Source organism: Colossoma macropomum, unplaced genomic scaffold (assembly GCF_904425465.1).
Source record: "Colossoma macropomum unplaced genomic scaffold, Colossoma_macropomum, whole genome shotgun sequence".
NCBI classification, from domain to species: Eukaryota; Metazoa; Chordata; class Actinopteri; order Characiformes; family Serrasalmidae; genus Colossoma; species Colossoma macropomum.
Genome location: NW_023494802.1, coordinates 18,730,520 through 18,750,583, shown reverse-complemented (window position 1 = coordinate 18,750,583; position 20,064 = coordinate 18,730,520). Strand labels below are relative to the sequence as shown.

The 20,064-nt window shown below is 41.4% G+C and overlaps 1 protein-coding gene across 2 annotated transcripts in view; it reads left to right on the top strand.

The window, feature by feature from the left end:
- The window catches only part of si:ch211-218g4.2 (rho GTPase-activating protein 39), a 126,920-nt gene extending 108,864 nt beyond the window's left edge, over nucleotides 1-18,056 (top strand). For both annotated transcript variants that reach the window (XM_036592151.1, XM_036592152.1), the window contains 5 exons: nucleotides 6,199-6,272; nucleotides 8,004-8,203; nucleotides 12,547-12,638; nucleotides 12,873-13,042; nucleotides 15,143-18,056. In XM_036592151.1, the coding sequence (XP_036448044.1) occupies nucleotides 6,199-6,272; nucleotides 8,004-8,203; nucleotides 12,547-12,638; nucleotides 12,873-13,042; nucleotides 15,143-15,337 (731 nt within the window). In that variant the 3' untranslated portion in view covers nucleotides 15,338-18,056. The remainder of the gene's footprint in view (nucleotides 1-6,198; nucleotides 6,273-8,003; nucleotides 8,204-12,546; nucleotides 12,639-12,872; nucleotides 13,043-15,142) is intronic.
- Nucleotides 18,057-20,064: the final 2,008 nt, after the last annotated feature.

Below are 20,064 nucleotides of genomic sequence, written 5' to 3'. Positions count from 1 at the left end.
GTTGTTACTATTAATAGTGGCCTTAATTATTTACTGTTTATCTGAGATATTTGTAGGATCTATGTTATTAAGGTGGTGGTTCTCATGGGGTTAGCTTGGGATGCTTGCCTGAAAAAATTAGTTAGATCAAAAATCTAACTAATTTGATAACACTAGACTGACTCTATTATAAAATCTCCAACCTCAGTTATTACCTCAGTGTATTTTGACTGTTTTTTTCTTTACCTGTACACTGTTTAAGTAGAAAGTGAAAGACATGGTTATATGAGTGTAAATAGAGATTTAGATCCAAAGTTTCTGACAGTTGCAAAACATAAAGTTAGATTTACAGGTTTAAAATGATCCCTTAAGCATTTAACTGAGGATAAATAATCCAGATGTTTCTTTTGGGCCAAGAAGGCCAGCATATCAACTCTTTTTTTGGCTGAACCGGATGTCCAGTTGCGGTTGTGTTGTCATGTGCACATTGTGGGTATTTGATTGCTTCTGATTGGTCCGACTCATCTACAGGAAGTTCTGTGTTATTAGATGAAATTCATTGACAGTGTAGGCTTTAATTAAAATTGCAGCTCTTGCAATTTGAAAATTGCACTCTTTAAAATTGAAAATTTAACCTGTCAGCCTGGCGGTTTCACTTTGTTGCTTTGTTCAGATTGACTGAGCTGTAAATGAGCTGTCTGATGCTTGCAAAGTTGTCGTTTGGGTTATTTATAGCCAGCAATGCCATGTTTTTCAGGTGTTTGGTAGCTGTATATGGGATATTACTAACTAGGAATGTTGCCTACCAGCACTGTGAAGTCCTCATCCCTGTCGGTGTGAGATGTGAAGAAGTCTAGATTGAGTGTGTTTACATGCACTCAGTAATCCGATCATGATCGGATTTCCGCAGTTATCCGATTATTCAAACGGTCATGTAAACACCAAACTCCGATCTAGAAATCTGATTAAGAAATCTGATAAAGAGGCTGGATTTTAGCTTAGTGATCAGATTTCTCAGTGCATGTGAACTCTTACTCTGATTTCTTTCGGACTTCTCAGTCTGTGCATGTGCGAGATCAGACGGCGGTGCCAGAAATAAGCGAGCAGCGTCGCCACAAGACGTAGCAAAACACTTTTGGAGCGGCGCTGAAATCAAACACAAAATGAAATTTAAATATTCTTCATCTTCTAGATGATGTAAGTTCATATTTTCAGGTAAAGTGGCGCGATGTTTTTGGTTTACATTACGTTTACGTCTCGTCTTCTTCTGTGAGTTTATTGGCCGGTTGCAAAGCAGAAATCTGATTACTGTCTGACTCATGTAGCCTAGGAGTTTCCCCATTATCTGATTACTCAAGTGCGTGTAAACGTGTTGATCGGATTACGGACAAAATCAGATTTTCTGCAGTTATCGGATTATTAAGTGCATGTAAACGTACTCAATGTTTCAGGATGAGTTGAGAGAGTAGGCCATGCTTAAAATAGCGTGAGAACGGTTTAAGGAACTACTACTCATAAGTCGGAATAGACAGAAATGCATTTCAATTGGTATTTTGGAAGAATCAGTGGTGAGGGAAGCATCCAATCATACACCACGACTGACTGTGGAACCGTGATGCCATAACAACCCTGGTGTTGGTGTTTTTAGCTACAAAAAGCAGGAAATTTGCCTGTTCAACTGAGCCGGAAGGGGTGTTGGTCAGAGGCTTGCAGCCTGTCAGTGCTTGGACCCCTTAATTGCTCTCTTGGAGCACGCTTGCATAACGGCTTTCTTTCTGTCTGCTCTATCTAGAAGACAGGTGGTTCTGAATGAGTCCCAGTTTCTCTCTGTAGTCACTCCTCCTCACTCATCCCTGCTCCGCTGTGAAGGACACGCCCTCTCTCTGGTCATTTATGCAGCTGTTGAGCTATCCTTCTTTCTGCTTTCATAACAGACCCCTCTGTTCACCACGCGTCCACTTTTATAACAAATGAACAAGCTGCTTGTGTACAGTATGAGGGTTTTATTCTGTCTTAGAAGCCACAATGCTCCTCGTAAAGTTTATGCAGCTGTAAACTTTAACAAGCAATGCATTGTTTGTTTTCAGAATGTGGTTGTTCAGCTTGAGGTGGCACACGATTCCCAGACGTTTTCCCATCTCTCGTTTGCTCTCTCTCTCTGTGTTCCCAGGGTACCACTCGTCTTTGAAGTCAACCTGAAATCAGAATCGACCTTTTTTTAGCTTGGTAGTCCAAGTCTCTGGTCACGAAAAGCAGAGTTCACCATATGCCACCATATTTAAAAGAGAACTTTTTTGTTATCCCGTTATCGTTGATTGAAGTGTAGTGACTTTTTCCCACATCTGAAACATCTTTTGAGTTTTGAGTATGTTACTGTGCACTGCTGGGAAGGGAAGAATATTAACCCCTGTGTGGTGTTCAGGTCTGTGGGACCCATTTTCAGTGTTTACCAAAATAAATAATGATGTGATTTATTATTAGTTCAACCTCAGATTCTTGTCCTTTGCTCATTTTCTGTGAAGAACATATAAAATAACCCATTTTCAGTGTCTTCACTCTGTTCACCCCCCACACATTTATATTACACATGTGGTGTTGGGTGAACCAGTGGGGAGTAAAAGTGTGGAGGTGCTGTGTCCTTCACTCTGTTCTCCTCCTACATGGCCTCCTGTTAGTGTGTGTGTGTGTATGTGAGGGTGGACAACATGGACAGGCTGCTGACTGGCTACAGCTGCTAAAGGAGAACCCTACGCTGGCCACTTGTGATATTTTAAACATCTGGTATTTTTACATAAATTGTTATGGCTGTATTGATTTAAAACAACAATAATGTGGTGGGTCCACCAGACCACTGAGTAACAGACACATCAACACCACACAAGGGATAACCAGTGTTTCACCTCCACCTCCCCTTAAAACCACTCTTGTACCTTTGAGGGAACATTTACATTGTTTGTACCTTGATAAATGAAAATGTACCTGCAGAGAACCTTTATTTCTCAGTATTGTCACATTACTGAGGGAAAATGCATTATGATTTCTGACTCACGTTGACTTTAAAGACCATTTTCCTCTCTTCTTCCTCGCCGTTCTGCAATTTTTCTTTGTTCTTATGTCCTCTTTGCATTTTCTTTGCATCTGCATTTTTAATGAAAAATACAAAAAATTAGGTAATTAAAAGAAACCAAAACCAAAAAGAACTATGGGCTGCTCTGACCTCAGTGCTACAACATTTACCTTATTTAAAACCAAGAGTTTCTGTTGTTTATTTGAGTTTAATAAGTGTAAACATTAAGCTCTGACAGTCATATCTGTCAGTAAAGTTTAACTAAAACTACTGGTGCTACTGGACGGCAGCTAATCAATCAGTCAATCAATCAGTCAATCAATAAACCTCATTTACAATGTAGGCCACAATATTGCAACCTGGTATTCGTGGTATGGTATTAATGCCACTTTAATGTCGTAATTCTACTACTTTTTGGCTTAAAATATTACGACTTTATTCTCGAAGTCTACTTTTTTTATTTTTATTAACAGTGGCCCTAAAATGCCGTCATATGTAATTGAGTTGCTGGAATGCCCAGTGTTTTATTTATATATTATTTATTTTTTTATACGTTTAATAGTGTCTGAAAGGTCTTTTGTATTCTCTCTCTCCTTCTCTCTCTCAGTATGATTAATAACCATGGGGAGGAGCTGTACCTCCCCTGTTGGTGATGCTGAGTGTCAGGCCTTGGGTCAGTCCGGTAAAGCTGCTGCCACCTGCTAGCAGTAAATCACCACTGCACACCCACTGACCTCAGATCAGAGATCAGTGTCTGTCTCACACATACAGCCAAGAATGACTCACCTTCCCACAGAGCAGGACAGGAGTGCTGTCTGTCCTGCATCAGAAACAGTCCTAACACCAGACTGCTGTGTTTGGATTCCAGAGTCAGTGTGGAGCAACGTTCCACTGAACTTCTTCAGTAGTTTCAGTAGCCTAGAAAGAGGTGGGATTAGCATTTGGCCCCCGCATAAAGTACGAGAGCCGAGGAAGACATGCAGACATCTGTAGCTCACACAGTGAGCATTGATCTCAGTACTACGGATCATTACGTTCCAGCCTTTTATCTGTCACCAGTGTTTCGGATTCCATTGCATTACGTAGCGTCACGGTTGCTAAAAGAGTTTTATGGTAGTTTTTCATCACTTCTTCAGCTACAAGATACTCCGCTTTCCAGAAATGTTGTCATGCTGTGGTAATGAGAGAAGAATTTTCTGGAAGCCTAGGAAAGCGTCCAGGGCTGGTGGTGGTTTGTTTGATCTTGTGTTGGTAACAGAATCTGCCGTATTGATTTACACTCCACCGTGTATTTTTCTTAGCTTCAGCCAAAGCGTAGTAAAACATCCTGAGCAGAAAAGACTCATGCTGGTGGTAATCTAAGCTAAAAACACATCCAGCTCAGCTCTAGTACTCACATATAACACACACACACACACACACACACACACACACACACACACACACACACTCATATAGCCGCTGTCATATCAAACCCATGTATCTCTATTTGATCAATTTTTATTTTTCCCTCATAATTGGAGTACAGCAGCTGTCCTTTACACTGTTGGAACATTTCATGATGAATGGACCAAAAGACATGGTCCAAAAATGATTTGGAATAAAATTTCATTACATTAATTTATATTAAAGGTTGTGAAATATTTGTCCTCTCCTGTAAAGTTAGTGATTTGTGGATACATTAAAAGTGCAAAAGTCAGAGAGCACCCTTCATTCATTTAATATGGAGTCAAGATGGCTATTATATATATATATATATATATATATATATTGTTGTTTTTCAGTTTTTGACATCATTTGAAAATGTCTGTTGCCCTTTATGTTATGTGTAAATTTCATGATGGACCAAAATGACTTGTAAAAATGTCTGGTTACATTGACTTACATCAAAAGTAACTTAGGTTTTTTCCTTCTCCTGTAAAGTTCTCGTTTTGGACACAAGGTTTTCTTCCAACAACGAAATATAAGTGTGTATATAAGAACAAAACCTTGTATCTCCATTTTTGTCGTTTTTCAGTTTTTGACATAGTTTGAAAACACCTGTTGCCCTTTACATTGTGTGTAAATTTCATGATGAACGGACTAAAAGAAACGGCCCAAATAACTTGTAAAAAAAAGTCTGGTTCCATTGACTTACATTAAAAGTAAAGTAGGTTTTTTCCTTCTCCTGTAAAGTTCTCATTTTGGAGATACGAGGTTTTGTTCTGACAGCAGCGATATAGATATATAGATATATAACAAAATCACACAGAAGCTTCAACAACTAAATTTAATATCTGTTTTTTAGTATGTAGTGTGTACACAGCCTTTATTACCACTTGCGTTCTTTTCTGTAGCCTTACTTCGAGTTTTTCAAAGAAATCTGCAGATATTTTTCCCACACCTCCAAAGTTCAGTCTTAGAGGTTGCTTTTTCTGTTTCTCACAGTCCAAGTAATCCCGAACACGTTCAGTGATGCTGAGATCTGGGTCAATTGTTCTGAGAATACCAGCAGATTATTTGTTTTATTTGCAGTTTTTTTGTCTACTTCCTTTTCTCAGTGAGGTTCTTCTTGATCAGCTACACATCCTTTCAGACCCACAGCGCTGAGTCGTCTTCTCACAGTGGAAGGATGGACAGAAACACCTGTGGATGTTTTCAGATCTAAAGCAGCTTGATTTTCTCCTCTCTCTCAGAGATGAAAGCTTTAAGTGCTGTTTATCTGATGGGGGAGTTTTGCTGCTCTAACAGCTCTTGCATGGTTGTTTGGAGTCCCATTTTTTCTGTATCATTTAATCATTTTTTGAGCTCCAGTTTTGGATAATTATGTTTTTTTACTTAATTTTTGTCTTTTTTCTTTGCTTTTGTGAATGAATTATCATGTATCTCCTCAAAAATATTTCCTGAGAGATGAATAACTTGTCCTTAACTGCTGTTTTAACTGGAAATGAAATTAAAGGATGAGAGTTTTCTACTGTACATTTGTATTGAACCCATAACTTTAGCAAAAAGTTTTTTTTTTCTTCTAAAAATCCACACAGAAGTCTTAGGACTGTGATTCTTGTCACAAGACCACGGGATTTTGTTCTGTTCTCACGACAAAGCTTTGACTCTCACGCACTATTCATTATTCACTGGTCAGTTACATTGTTTGTCCTCCGTTTCCTCCGCAGGTCTGCCGATCAGCACATACGCCAAGTACTGCTACCGCAAGCTGCAGAAGGTCGTTGTGACCGGGGGCAAGAAGGTAAGAGTGGCCCTGGTTACTGATCCCAGACTTGTTTATCATTTCGCCTTAACTGTGATTCTTCAGCCTGATTAGCCTGATTCCAGACCAGCAATTGTGGCCAGCAGGCACACAGGACGGCTGATTAAGAGTCATCTGCACACTCAAGGTAAACAGAAGAGTGGTTTAGGCAGGTTATCTCAAAGGTCAGTGATTTGAAAGGCTTTTCCGGAGAGAAGTATGTGGAGATGGTCGTGCTGCAGGTTTATGGTACCGAAACAAAGCCGCCTGTAATGTGTTGAGACTGGCCTTTGACTGCTGAAGTGTAACATAGTGTAGCAGTCTGCAAGTGCCTACATGTGTTAGCAATCAGAGCACTAAGCCCTTACGAAAGCTCCATGAGAACCACTCAGACTTGTGGGGGGGAGGGTTAAAATAACCCCCCAGGCATTTACCCCCCCACCAAACACACACACACTCAGATGCATCACAGTAAAAGTTGTATCCCCCTCCCTCGCTGTCCTTTCTCCAGTCCTTACCCTGTAATCAGCTGTCCCACCACTGCCTCCACTGTTGTTACTGGAGTGCTATTTTTAAGGGTGCACAACACACCCATACATTACACTGTACAGTGGCATGAATGCGTACTGTACTGCAAATAGCTGGTCAGACTTAAAGATGAACTGTTATGTTGATAGATGTCACTTTATTTCTATAAGTGATTAACGTATTGACTACTATTTGATTACCCAGCTAATCTATTGTGGTATTTTTATACACCGGTCAGGCATAACATCATGACCACCTCCTTGTTTCTACGCTCATTGTCCATTTTATCAGCTCCACTTACTATATAGGTGCACTTTGTAGTTCTACAGTTACAGACTGTAGTCCATCTGTTTCTCTGATACTTTGTTAGCCCCCTTTTACCCTGTTCTTCAGTGGTCAGGACCCCCAAGGACCCTCACAGAGCAGGTACTATTTGGTTGGTGGATCATTCTCAGCACTGCAGTAACACTGACGTGGTGGTGGTGTGTTAGTGTGTGTTGCGCTGGTCTGAGTGGATCAGACACAGCAGTGCTGCTGGAGCTTTTAAACACCTCAGTGTCACTGCTGGACTGAGAATAGTCCACCAACCAAAATATCCAGCCAACAGCGTCCTGCGGGCAGCGTCCTGTGGGCAGCATCCTGTGACCACTGATGAAGGACTGGAGGATGATCAACACAAACTGTGCAGCAGCAGATGAGCTATCGTCTCTGACTTTACATCTACAAGTTGGACCGACAAGGTAGGAGTGTCTAATCGAGTGGACAGTGAGTGGACACAGTGTTTAAGGACTCCAGCAGCACTGCTGTGTCTGATTCACTCGTACCAGCACAACACACACTAACACACCACCACCACGTCAGAGTTACTGCAGTGCTGAGAATGATCCACCACCCAAATAGTACCTGCTCTGTGAGGGTCCATGGGGGTCCTGACCACTGAGGAACAGGGTAAAAGGGGGCTAACAAAGTATCAGAGAAACAGATGGACTACAGTCTGTAACTGTAGAACTACAAAGTGCACCTATATAGTAAGTGGAGCTGATAAAATGGACAATGAGCATAGAAACGAGGAGGTGGTCATAATGTTATGCCTGATCGGGGTAGTTCATCTACCTTTACCGGTCTAATGATTGCATCTAGATGTTGATGTAGATCAGACTGGCTTATGTACACTCATCTTTCTCTCTCTCTCTCCCTCCACAGGGTCTGAGGAAGCCCACTCTGGATGAGATTGATCACGGGCGCAACGCCATTGTGACACCATCTCTGTTCGGCAGTGCCCTGGAGGAAATCATGGAGAGGCAGAGCCAGCTGTTCCCTCAGAGGAGGCTGCCCTGGGTGCAGGTGCAGCTCTCGCAGTGTGTGCTGGCCCTTGGCGGAGCTCAGACAGAGGGCATCTTCAGGTGAGACACAAAGAGAAACAGTGAGAAAGAGCTTACAGTGAATTAACTGGTGCTGCTGTTTAAGGAGTGGCTGAAACAAAACCTCATATCTCCAAAATGGTATCATAACAGGAAAAGGAAAGCTTGTAACAGAAGTTGAAGGGGAATCCCACCAGATTTTCAAAATTTCTGCATAATTCAGTGCTTGAGATATGAACTAAGTCATTCAGATTGGTTTGAAGCGAAATGGTTTATGTGTAGAGAAACTTATAGACTTAGATTCCTTCACAGTGGTGATAGGAACCGGGGTCCTGATGTCAACGGTGCAACTATAGCCAGTTTATTCACTATACAGAATCACCAGTGAGCCCACATGTGTCTTCAGAGTTTTTATATGTAATGTTAATTATGGTAAAATAATGATTAATCTGAAAAAATAAGTTTAATACGTTTTCTGTCTTTTCAGTTCCGGCTCTGTAAGTTTCTCTAGAATAAAGCATTTCATGCCAAACCACTCTGAATGATTTTGATTACACATTAACCGTTTAATTATGCAGAAATTTAGAAAAATCAGTGGAGTTCCCCTTTAATGTAGCAAGATTTTTTCCGAAGTAATTGTGGACTTTTTTGTTGGTTTGTTAAACATTAAATTTGAGCACAATTTATGCAGTTTATGCACAAGTTATGCAAAAAAATTAATACAACAATACAAATAAGTGCTCAGAAAATAAAAAATTGAGAGAAAACCTCCAGAAAAACTCCAGCAGCACTGCTGTGTCTGATCCACTCAGACCAGCACAACACACACTAACACACCACCACCACGTCAGCGTTACCGCAGTGCTGTGAATGACCCACCACCCAAATAGTACCTGCTCTGTGAGGGTCCATGGGGGTCCTGACCACTGAAGAACAGGGTAAAAGGGGGCTAACAAAGTACATAGAGAAACAGATGGACTACAGTCTGTAACTGTAGAACTACAAAGTGCACCTATATAGTAAGTGGAGCTGATAAAATGGACAATGAGCGTAGAAACGAGGAGGTGGTCAGAATGTTATGCCTGATCGGTGTATGACCACCATGTATTAGCTGTGAGCAAACATGCACAAGCATCATGCATCAGCTATGAACAAACATCTATGACCTGGGAGAGATGGATACCATCTGTCCAACTGGGCAGCTAAATAAAGGAATTTCCACAAATGCACTCAGACCTTCCTTATGACAGTAAAACATAGTCGTATCTCTCAAACTGGGAAAGATGCAGCTTTTTTATGTGGGCAGAACCAGCGAAGCGTGAACGTTTGAGGGAAGAAAAGAGTTAATTTCTCCTCTGTATGTCTAGCCAAGTTAATTATAAGACCCAAACAAACATGCGTCTGCGATACGAAGTTCAAAGACTGATGGCTCAATCCTATTTTCTGCCCCCCCATCACTCCAAAACAACCCAGTGCAAACCAGCTCATCCTTCCATGTGTCGTTAAAGAGAGTGTGTCTTCTTGCACGCTGCTGCTTCGAGCTCTCACGACGGCCCACGATGGCTGGGTGGTCCCTGCAGGAGCTGTTTGTCCAAACAGACCCCTGTCTGTTTGACATTTGGCAAAAGGAGAAATAAAATTGAATGCATTAATTGTTTAAACAGAACAGCGCGCTCATTTGTAAAGCCGGCTGATGTGTTTTCATAAAAAGCGAGTGTTGGTTTTGCTTCGATACGCACGAGAGCCAAACAAGCACAAATTACAGCGCTGGCTTTGTTCTGGGCCGGGGCGGGGACACGAGCACAGTCACCCGAATTTACATTTATTTAGTTGTGAAAGTTGATCTGCAGTCATTTTTTCTTTTACGTCCACATGTGTGCAGTAATATGGGCAGGACAGACCTGATCCTGCATCAGTAGACTTAGGCCCAGTCCCATTTCTTATTTTTACCCCTACCCCTTGTTTTCGAGTGTCATCTTGCCCCTCGGAACTGAGTCACAACAGGTAGTGGTTGAAGTCTTCCCCCAAAAACTGAGACCCTCAAATAAAAAGAGCATCACTTCATTAACAGCTACCAGCGCTGCTCTGTAGGCGACCCTGCCAGTCTGCAGTGACAGCAGAGGAGGGTGAAGTTCAGCTCCTCACTGCTGGGCTTTAGTTACATTTAGGGCATCATATGACTTCAAAGAGGGGGGCAATTATTTATTATCACCCACCCCTAATTCTTCAGTGATATGAAGCTGAAGTCAGATATTCACCAGCTTCTTGTTCGAATTTTCCCGTTCCACCTTAAATGGAGCAGCGGCTACATTCTGGCACTTCAGGCGTCAGAACTGCTGGACTATTTAAGGTGGAACGGTAGTACTAGCGATTTTTTTTATGCTTGTTATGAAGAAAATAACCATAATGCATTGAAACAACATTAAACTAAGATAAAACAATGGTTATTGTCATTTTTAAATGGAGAAAATTCTCACATTTGTGTGTTTCTTTGGTCTCTTGTTCTCCATCTTGCCGGTTTTTCTTTTTTTCTCATAACTCTCTGTTTGGAGTCTCTGGAAAACCTCCATTTGGAGGATGATGTAGCCCCAACACTTCACCCTACCCCTCTATCTCAACAAGAATCAGGACACCCTACCCCTAGACGTGAACGTGCAAAACAGAGGGCTAAGGGCTCAGCAGTAGGGGCGAGGGGTGAAATGGGATGGGGCCTTACTCTGACAGGCTTAGGAAATGTGATCCAGTGGCTGAGTGGGATTTCCCATTTTTCCATGCGTGTGTGTGTGTGTGTGTGAGTGGGTGTGGGTGTGGGTGTGTGGGTGTGTGTGTGAGTGTGTGTGTGTGTGTGTGAGTGGGTGTGGGTGTGGGTGTGTGGGTGTGTGTGTGAGTGTGTGTGTGTGTGTGTGTACAGATATAAAAATGGCAAACACATTCTTTCCATCCCTCCCGTCCCTTTTCTAATTATCTCTTCATGGCGCCTGCGACCGATGCGCTTTGTGTCAGGAAATCTGTCCCTGGCCGTTTGTTTTTCATTCCCTCGTGCCAAACGAAATCTCCTGTTTTTAATATCACCCCACATTGAACGTTTATTGTTTTTAAATATGATATTCGCTTCAGGGCACTTCCATATTACAAGTGTCACCCTCATTCCTCTTCGGTCAGTCCCTGTGAGTAAAGCAACGCACACACAGGACCATCTGCTTTGTTTAAATCTGACGATGCTCAGAAAAACATGTTCATATTAATTCATGTTTTTGTTTATCTTGCATGCCAGCACCGTTCTAAGATCAATGCAGGGGAATTGTATTGTGCAAACTAGTGCCACCTTGTGGCAGATTCCTTTTAGAGAAAATTCCATGTATTCTTTACTTAGTTTCACTGAAGGGCAGTATTCATAAGGCTACATGACACCTGCATAAGCCTTTCGTGGCAAGTGACATAAACCTATTTGAATTTTTACATTGTATTAATATTTTATGATGAACAGATAATAGAAATGGTCCAGAATTGGGGAAATAAATCTTGTTTCAGTAGCGTCTATTACAAGTTAAGGTTTTTTATCCCTCTCCTGTAAAATTACCACTTTGGATATACATGGTTTTTGTTCAGACAGTTGATGATAAACTGAACACAAATATAAATGCAACACTTTGGGTTTCCCTCCTTTTGCGCAGCAGTGTGACCAAAAAAATCCAGGATATTTTCAGTAAAATCTTCTTAGTAAAATGTGTTGTGTTCAGTTTTTGTTCCATGTAGATATTCATAAAGGCTTACTTCCAACAAGTTGTCTGTTGTCATAACACTTGCTGATGTGAAATGGTATCAAAATCAATGGAATAAGCATTGATAAATGTTTCTGTAGGTTTAAGTTACTTGTCGGGAAAGGCTTATGTAGGCGTTATGTGCCTTTATAAATCCCTGTCGTCAGATCAAAACCTCGTATCTCCAAAACGGTAACTTTACAGGAGAAGGAAAAAACATATGCTACTTTAAATGCAAGTCAGTGGAACCAGACTTTTTCCCAAGTCATTTTGCGTAACTTCTTTTAGTCCATTCATCATGAAATTTGCATACAATGTAAACGGCAACAGGCATTTTCAAATTATGTCAAAAACTGAAAAACGACAAAAATGGAGATACAAGGTTTTCTTCCGACAGCAGCGAAATGCGTCACCCGGCTTTCTTAGAAAGTCACATAAACATAAACATCAAAACACCTGGAGCTGTATTTCCACACAAGCTTCACCCTGGACCAAACTGTAACATTATTCAGTAGAGAATCAGACTTAGTGTAGCTTAAAGATTAATCTTGGTCTTGAAAACTGGACCCTGGTGTTTCGTATATGATAGACATGATATGTAAATGGGTTTATTTTATGCTGCAGAGTACCCGGAGACATTGATGAGGTAAACGCCCTCAAGCTACAGGTGGACCAGTGGAAAGTGCCAGAAAACCTCTCTGACCCTAACGTCCCTGGTAAGAGCCATATCACCTATATTTAAAACTGTCCCTTTACACTGTTTGGCGTTTATAGTCCAACCCAGTCTCAGGATATTTGCTTAAGCGTTTGTGTTTTTCTTATTTCTATCATTTTTCTAACTGTCCTCAACTGCCTGTCATCATTTGATGAAGACTGCAAGATGGTTTGGAAGATGGAAAAACCTCTGATCACAATTTCCGTGTCTCTCTCTCTGACTCTCCCTCCCGCAGCGTCGCTGCTGAAGCTGTGGTACAGGGAGCTGGAGGAGCCGGTGATTCCGCAGAGCTTCTATACGCAGTGCATTAGTCACTATGAGGATCCTGAGGCAGCCATCGGTGTAGTGCAGTCATTACCTGAGCTCAACAGACTGGTGCTTTGCTACTTCATCCACTTCTTACAGGTAACACTCACACATTCCTGTATAAGATGAATTTAATCAAGAGGAAATTGTTTGGCTAGTTTAGTTTGTCTAGATCAGGGGTATATAATTAAAATTCAGTAAGGTCCAGTTAGAGAAAATTTCCTTAAGCGAAGGTTCAGAACATCATAATGTCTAACATGCATTATGATTCAGTGCCATATACTGTTTACTGAAGTAGCCTAGTAGGTGTATCAACATCTTATACAGTCAACAACTGAATGTCAAATCAAATAAAGTACAATTCAGTAACATTTCAACAACATTTATTGTCAGTTTTCTCTTTTTAGTTCACACCGTGTGAAATAACTTCCCTCTGACTCACTTTCTTCTCTGACTGCTGTTTCTCGCCTCGTCCCTCCCCTGTGTGTGCGACACTCACTCGAGTCTCATTGCTCGTCGTAATGCACAGATCTGATTGGCTGAGTAGCGTCACGTGTAATATTTACAACGCATGCGATTGGTCTGTGAGTTTCCCGGGCCGCTAAAGCTACCGTAAAGTCTAGAAAAGTTACGCCGATTAAAATAGGACCACCCCGTCGAAATTAAATAATTCTCCATATTTTATCAGTTATAGGTCCAGGTCCACATAGGACAGCGTCTGGGTCCGGACTCAGACCGCGGTCCGCCTATTAGTGTCCTCTGGTCTAGTGTTTAGTGAATGATTTTATTAAATAAATGCTGATTTATAACTTAAATCCATTTTCATGAGAAGAAACTCAGTCTCCTTCCAATACTGACTCCCAGTAGTGCAGTGCAGTTGTAAACAGTTCAAGTAGCCTATGTTGTCCTATTTTATCCGCCTTGGACCGACAACATACACACAAGCTCTGCTAGAGCCAGTTGGACTGGTTTCCAGCCATTTTTAGATATTAATTACAGACGTGTGCACACAGTAGAGATGAACCAATACCTACTGAAACCTTGAATATCAACCAGTGTTTTCTGCTTTAAGTATACCCAGGTTTAAAAACTGCTCAGACACTGTCCTACCCTACAGGACAAAACAGCCTGATTTATAGAGACTGCAGCTTTTTATTCTTTTTTTAAGTCTTCCTTTTTATTTGCATATATATGGCATTTTCTCACCAGACACTGCGGTACGGTCTGATTACATTTACGCTGCAAACTGAACTGAATTTAGCTACCCTCCTTGCCTGGGAACCAACCTTGCTGAGCCAGTCTGTCCATATTGGGCACATTTGGCTAAATCATATATTTTGTTGATTTATAAAGTGATTTATAAAGTGCAAAGAAGTAAACACAACCTCTACAGTAATTATATATATATGTATATATATATATATATATATATATATATATATATATATATATATATATATATATAAATACTGGTATGTGTAAAGATTTGGACTCCCTTTTGTAAAGTCACTTAATTAACTCATTAGGCTTAATTGTCTCATCTGGGCTGCCTAAGCATGTCAAGAAGTGTCATTAGGAATTTTTAAGATGATGAGTGTAATGAATTCTCTGACTCTTCAAACCTTGTGCTCAACAACCATGGGCCAGACTTTTTTCTCAAAATATTACAACTTTTTTCTTGAAATATTACGAATTTTTTTTCTCAAAATATTACGAATTTTTTCTCGAAATATTTTGATTTTTTTCTCAAAATATTATGACTATTTTCTCAAAATATTATGAATTTTTTTCTCCAAATAATATGATTTTTTTTCTTGAAATATTATAACTTTTTTTTCTCTAAATATTACGACTTTACTCTCGAAATATTACAACTTTATTCTCAAAATATCATACCATACGACTTTTTCTCTAAATATTATGACTTTTTCCTCAAAATATTATGGCTTTATTCTCAAACTCTGCTATTTTTATTTTTATTAACAGTGGCCCTAAACCGCTGTTGTAACATTAGGCTACTGTTGTTGCCACATGACCTACTTTGTGTGTTGTGTTGCTCTACACGCAATTCTGCGTTATTTTAGGTTACATTTGGTACATAATTCAGTCTGAGTCATTCTTTCTGTGTTTCAGAAGCTGATTCAACACAAAATGTTACCATACTCCCCTCATCTCACTCATTTCCTTCTCCCTGCTCAGGTTTTCGCCCAGCCGGTGAACGTGAGTAAAACCAAGATGGACGTGAATAATCTGGCCATGGTGATGGCTCCCAACTGTCTGCGCTGCCAGTCTGACGACCCCCGTATCATCTTCGAGAACACGCGCAAAGAGATGTCCTTCCTTCGCATGCTCATCGTGCACCTGGACACCAGCTTCATCCAGGGCCTCATCTGACCACTCAGCCCTAACCTTTCTTCCTTCTAATCAGCACTGAGTGCCCAGTTTCTCTCACTGTGGGACACTAAACTATGGCATTGGTGACAATAAGAGATAAATCTCGTCTGGTCATCTCCACCCTTCCCAGCTTGGACATACTGATGTCTTAAAGGAAGCTATGTCGGATTTCTTTGCGGTGGCCACAAGCTTTCGGCCCCATGGTTATCAGACCTTTAGTTCCTAAACCGAAACCTTCAAACCTGAATCACCAGCAAGTGAAACCTCGAACTTACGGCTCAGCGACTCACTACATACCAGCTTTCACGGAAGGTCCTTAGATCTGAATCTGCTCTGAATCAATTTGAGCGAATCCTCAGCCAGGAAAGAGGCTCCTGGAGGAGTCTCCGCAGCACTGTACAGACTGGATCTACATCGTTCTCACTGCAGATGTCATGCTGATGATGCTGGTGTGCGATCCAGCGTGTCCGCAGCAGCCCGACTGCTGAGCACGTGAAACCACATGTGCAGGGATATGAATGATGCAGCAGGACTTCAAACAAGACCATGTTCTATGGGTCATTACTACTAATTCTCTCTATTTGAAAAGCAGGGTTTGGACATGCTTTGTGGACAATCGTGATCTTTTTTTTTTCTTTTACTCTAACAGATTATGCAAGCAGTGATCCTCAGATCCTCAGTGTATTTCTCTAATTTAATACGGTATGACTGTGTTGGGTATTTAATGGATGGTATTTGTATGCTGTGGAGCGTACAGGGGAGAATGCGATGCTCCAGTTTTGTCTCTGAGGCAGGAGAGAAGCTCAGTGGAGTAGCGGTTGATAGCCTGCGGAAGTCCACGATTTTATCTGGGTCTATGTGGTCCCAGACGGCCTGCCGCAAGGTCATCCCACTCAAATCTAGAGGGCAAGGCCTGGACAGGGCTTCTAAACAACCTCCTTCTGACTCTCCTCTCCATTTGAGAAGGGAACAATTAGACCTTTGATGAAGTGCACCCAGTTATTTTCAGCTTTTAGCAGGACAACGGAAAGGCACGCAGCTAATGAGGACTCATCGTCATCAGCTGCGTCCCGTAGCAAGCATCTCTGGCTCTGTGGAAACCATTTACAAACCTGACCCAAACTGGGGGAGTAAATTCCTGCGTTGCTGTTCCCCAAAATCAGTTTACAGAAAGTGGGAGGGATTCATGTCTGAGATGTGTGGTTAAGGGGACAGGCAGGAGGCTGGCTGTAGTATATTTAGCTCTGTGGTCAGAGATTTGGGGTTTAGCGCCCAGCATGGGACTGGAATGCCTCTTGGTTTTGGCAAGAGACTGTGCTGGAGTGTACACATGCATAGCACAAATCTCCCCCCCTTCTATTTTTAACCTCTAGGCCCCAAATGAGAGGGTTCCGCCAGTCAAAAAAGGTCCAACGAGATTAGCTGCATGTTAAAGCCCCTTTTCTAGCATTTCCACAGCCATTCGTCTGGGTCCCGCTGGTCCAGACAGCCTGCAAGTGCACTTTACTTCGGTCCCATTCACCTTCCCTTCATGACTAGATGAGAGGGTGAGCAGACGTCACTGCATTTGGGCTGTAGTACAAAGAGCCTCTCCAAAACAAATGCTGACTTAACAGAAGCACTTCAGGGTTTTGCTTCTGTAAGTTGTACATCGCCTCGGCATCTGCATATCAAAGCAAATGAAAGCGAATGAACAACCTGATTAGAAGATACAGGTACCATTCTTATGGCTCATTGGCTGTTGGCCAATGTTATGAGGATTGTAAGGCTGTCGATGTCGATTCTGTTAGTAAATCAGTATTGATTATTTTAACAATTCATTCCCAAATCTGATTTTTTTTTAAGAAAAAGGCAAAAAAATAAAACTGAACTGAGCAATAATAAACCATGCATAGCCTTTCAAAGAATCCCAAATCCTTTTTTTGGAAAAGGACACCTTTAAAAAGACTTCTTATAAATATAAAGTGGCTCTGGGAAATTGTAAAAAATGCATTATCGTTATGCAAATTGTCAACCAATCATCGCTGATTCACCGAAAAGGTACATTTTAATCAAGTAATCAAGTTTAATTGATTCATTGTGACGGCCCTGGTGGAGTGACACGACTTGTAGCTCTGACTGATGGGACTGGGGATGTGAGCTGGGCCTGAGGAGAGGCTTTTGGGTTCATCAGGAACGGTTCCATCTTTGTGCAGGACGAAACAGCAGGTTATTCCACTGGAGTTTTCCTCTTGTGCTGTATATATGACCATATGTGAATACTAACATGCTCGCCATGTCTCACCATGAACTCTGATTCATCACTTTTGTTACAATAAAAGTCACTTCATTCATGGGTTTACCTTCATTTTACACTCTCTCGGGTGGTTCAGGTTGTCTAACCTTGTTTTAAATATGATCCTCCTTGTTTTTGATGATTGTGTATGATGAAAGGAACTGTAGCAGAATACAGTAACGTTGTGTTGTTGACAGCCCCCCCTTACCCCCAAATACTGTATTGCACTTACCTTTGTCCGCTCCCTATCCGTGGGTGTCCTTACCGGCACGGAGGAGTCTGACTGTAAATGCTCCTTCTCTTTCTTTCTTTTTCGGCGCAGCATTAACAGGTGCTCGCTTCAGAGAGTGCGAAAACAGCAGCTCATGCTGATCTGGAAAACTTGGATGGTGTGCATTTCGTTTTGCATCATTTCCTAAAGGAAGAATAAAGTTTGTAAATTTGCAAAGTTGTACAGAAAGTGCCCTGAGCGTCTTTGTTTTTCCTCAGGTTTTTCAAGCAACCCACTTCATCTCTCGGTTACATCTGACATGCAGCATGCATATGTGTTTACAGTTCGCACAGGTGGTCCAAATCCCTTGATTTTCCAGTGACCATGAGTGCGTATACTTAATCAGCAGAACCCGAGAGGGAGTGTGTTATCATGAAATAACATCACGGCTGTGATTTGGTCGCCGTAGATCATTACAGCCGTGATGTTATTGGCGATAACACACTCCTCGAGTGTTCTATTGCTTTTACACAACAGTTAAATAAATAAAGTAATAAATTAATAAACTGGGCAGTGAATGTTTTATTTAATATGTTTTAATGTTCACAGTTCCCTCCGCCAAATTATAGTTCCTAAACAAGCAGCTTGTTGCTACGTCAGAGTAACGAACTCCGCCCACTCGCTGCACAGCCGGCATCACCACTGAGCAGCTTTTCAGTCGGCAGCTGAGACAGAAGAACAGCTAAACAACCTGGAATCAGCCAGAAATGAACCCAATACCATTCGCCAAATGTGTAGTCTGATCTTCAGAGTCTGACCAAATCGGACTGAGCCATAAAACTACCTCAATATCAAGTTCAGCTCAGTTTTGTCAGTTTTTGCCAGATCAGTATTAATGTTGTTTTGTTCCAGCCAGTCTGTAAAACATCTTAATGGTATTGTGTTCATTTCTGGCTGATTCCAGGTTGTTCAGCTGTTCTTCTGTCACAGCTGCCGACTGAAAAGCTGCTCAGTGGTGATGACAGTTTGGGAATTTAGTGTGGTCTCATCTTCAGAGTCTGACCAAATCGGCTGTCGGTCAAATGTGATCTTGAAAGTGTCCATTTTCTGTTTGTGGCAAAGTAAGAAGTAAAAATGTTCAAATGACTTGAGCGTCTCCTACAGCTGTCAAAGTCGTTGCTTAGCAACGGTGTCTCAGCGGAGTGATACAGTGTTCGTGGCCGGAACAAACGGTTGTATAATTAACTTACGAAAACTGGTTACATGATCTTATGTTTAATTAAAAATAATCTGGTTCAATTTAATATTGAAATCATTAATGGCTGCATTTGCTAGACAGAACCGGCTGTTAACACCAGAGTTGTCCAAGTTTTGGTCTCTTATGGGCTGGGTAATCCATAATGGCTCCACATGGCAAAGAATTGTCAAAAAAATGAAGAAACCTGGTAGTAAAACCTCAATAATTCAGAAAAGGGTATAAGAACATTTGTAAGCTACCAAACAGAAGCGGAAACACAGCTGCAGCAGTTAATAGGAGGTATCGAAAGAGCTACTCTACCATTAACCAAAGGCGCGGCTTCGCTCGAAAGACAACAAAATGCACAGTCTGGTGTTGGACTGAAAAACAGACGGGCTAGAGCTTCTAGCTTAGCACAAGATTTATCTTCAGAAATAGGCCTCTCAGTTAAAGCTCAGCCAGAACCTGGAAGTCAGCCTCTACAGACGGCATCCAAAAGGAAAGCTGTTACTAACAAATCTGGTCTGGAAAAGAACATGAAGAGAAGCCTGATGAACATTTGCAGCACATTTTCTAGCCAGATGAAACTAAGGGCCTGTTAACACCTGGCATCCGAGCGATGAAAACGACTCCAGGATGCACTGTGATTGGATTACGATTAGATCACTCAAACCATGTGCAGAGGTGGTCAGAGACGATCTTGCCCGCATATTTGAAATACATGTCAACATTATATGAGCGGAAATGCATCTGCCAAATGCTGAGTATCAGAAAGATGGACAGATGGAGCATACATGAGGTTGGAGCTTGTTGAATTGTATCAGAGAAAAAAATTTAAAGTAAGCAATGTGTGTTAACATGCTTTTCGCCTTAGAAAATGAAATCGGACAAACGGGACACTTTTTAGTGAAATGTTTAACTAAGATTAACTTGTTTGGTTCAGCATGTTTAGTACAGGCCTTTTGTCAGCTGTGAAACATGGTGGTGGTAGTGTGTCAATACGG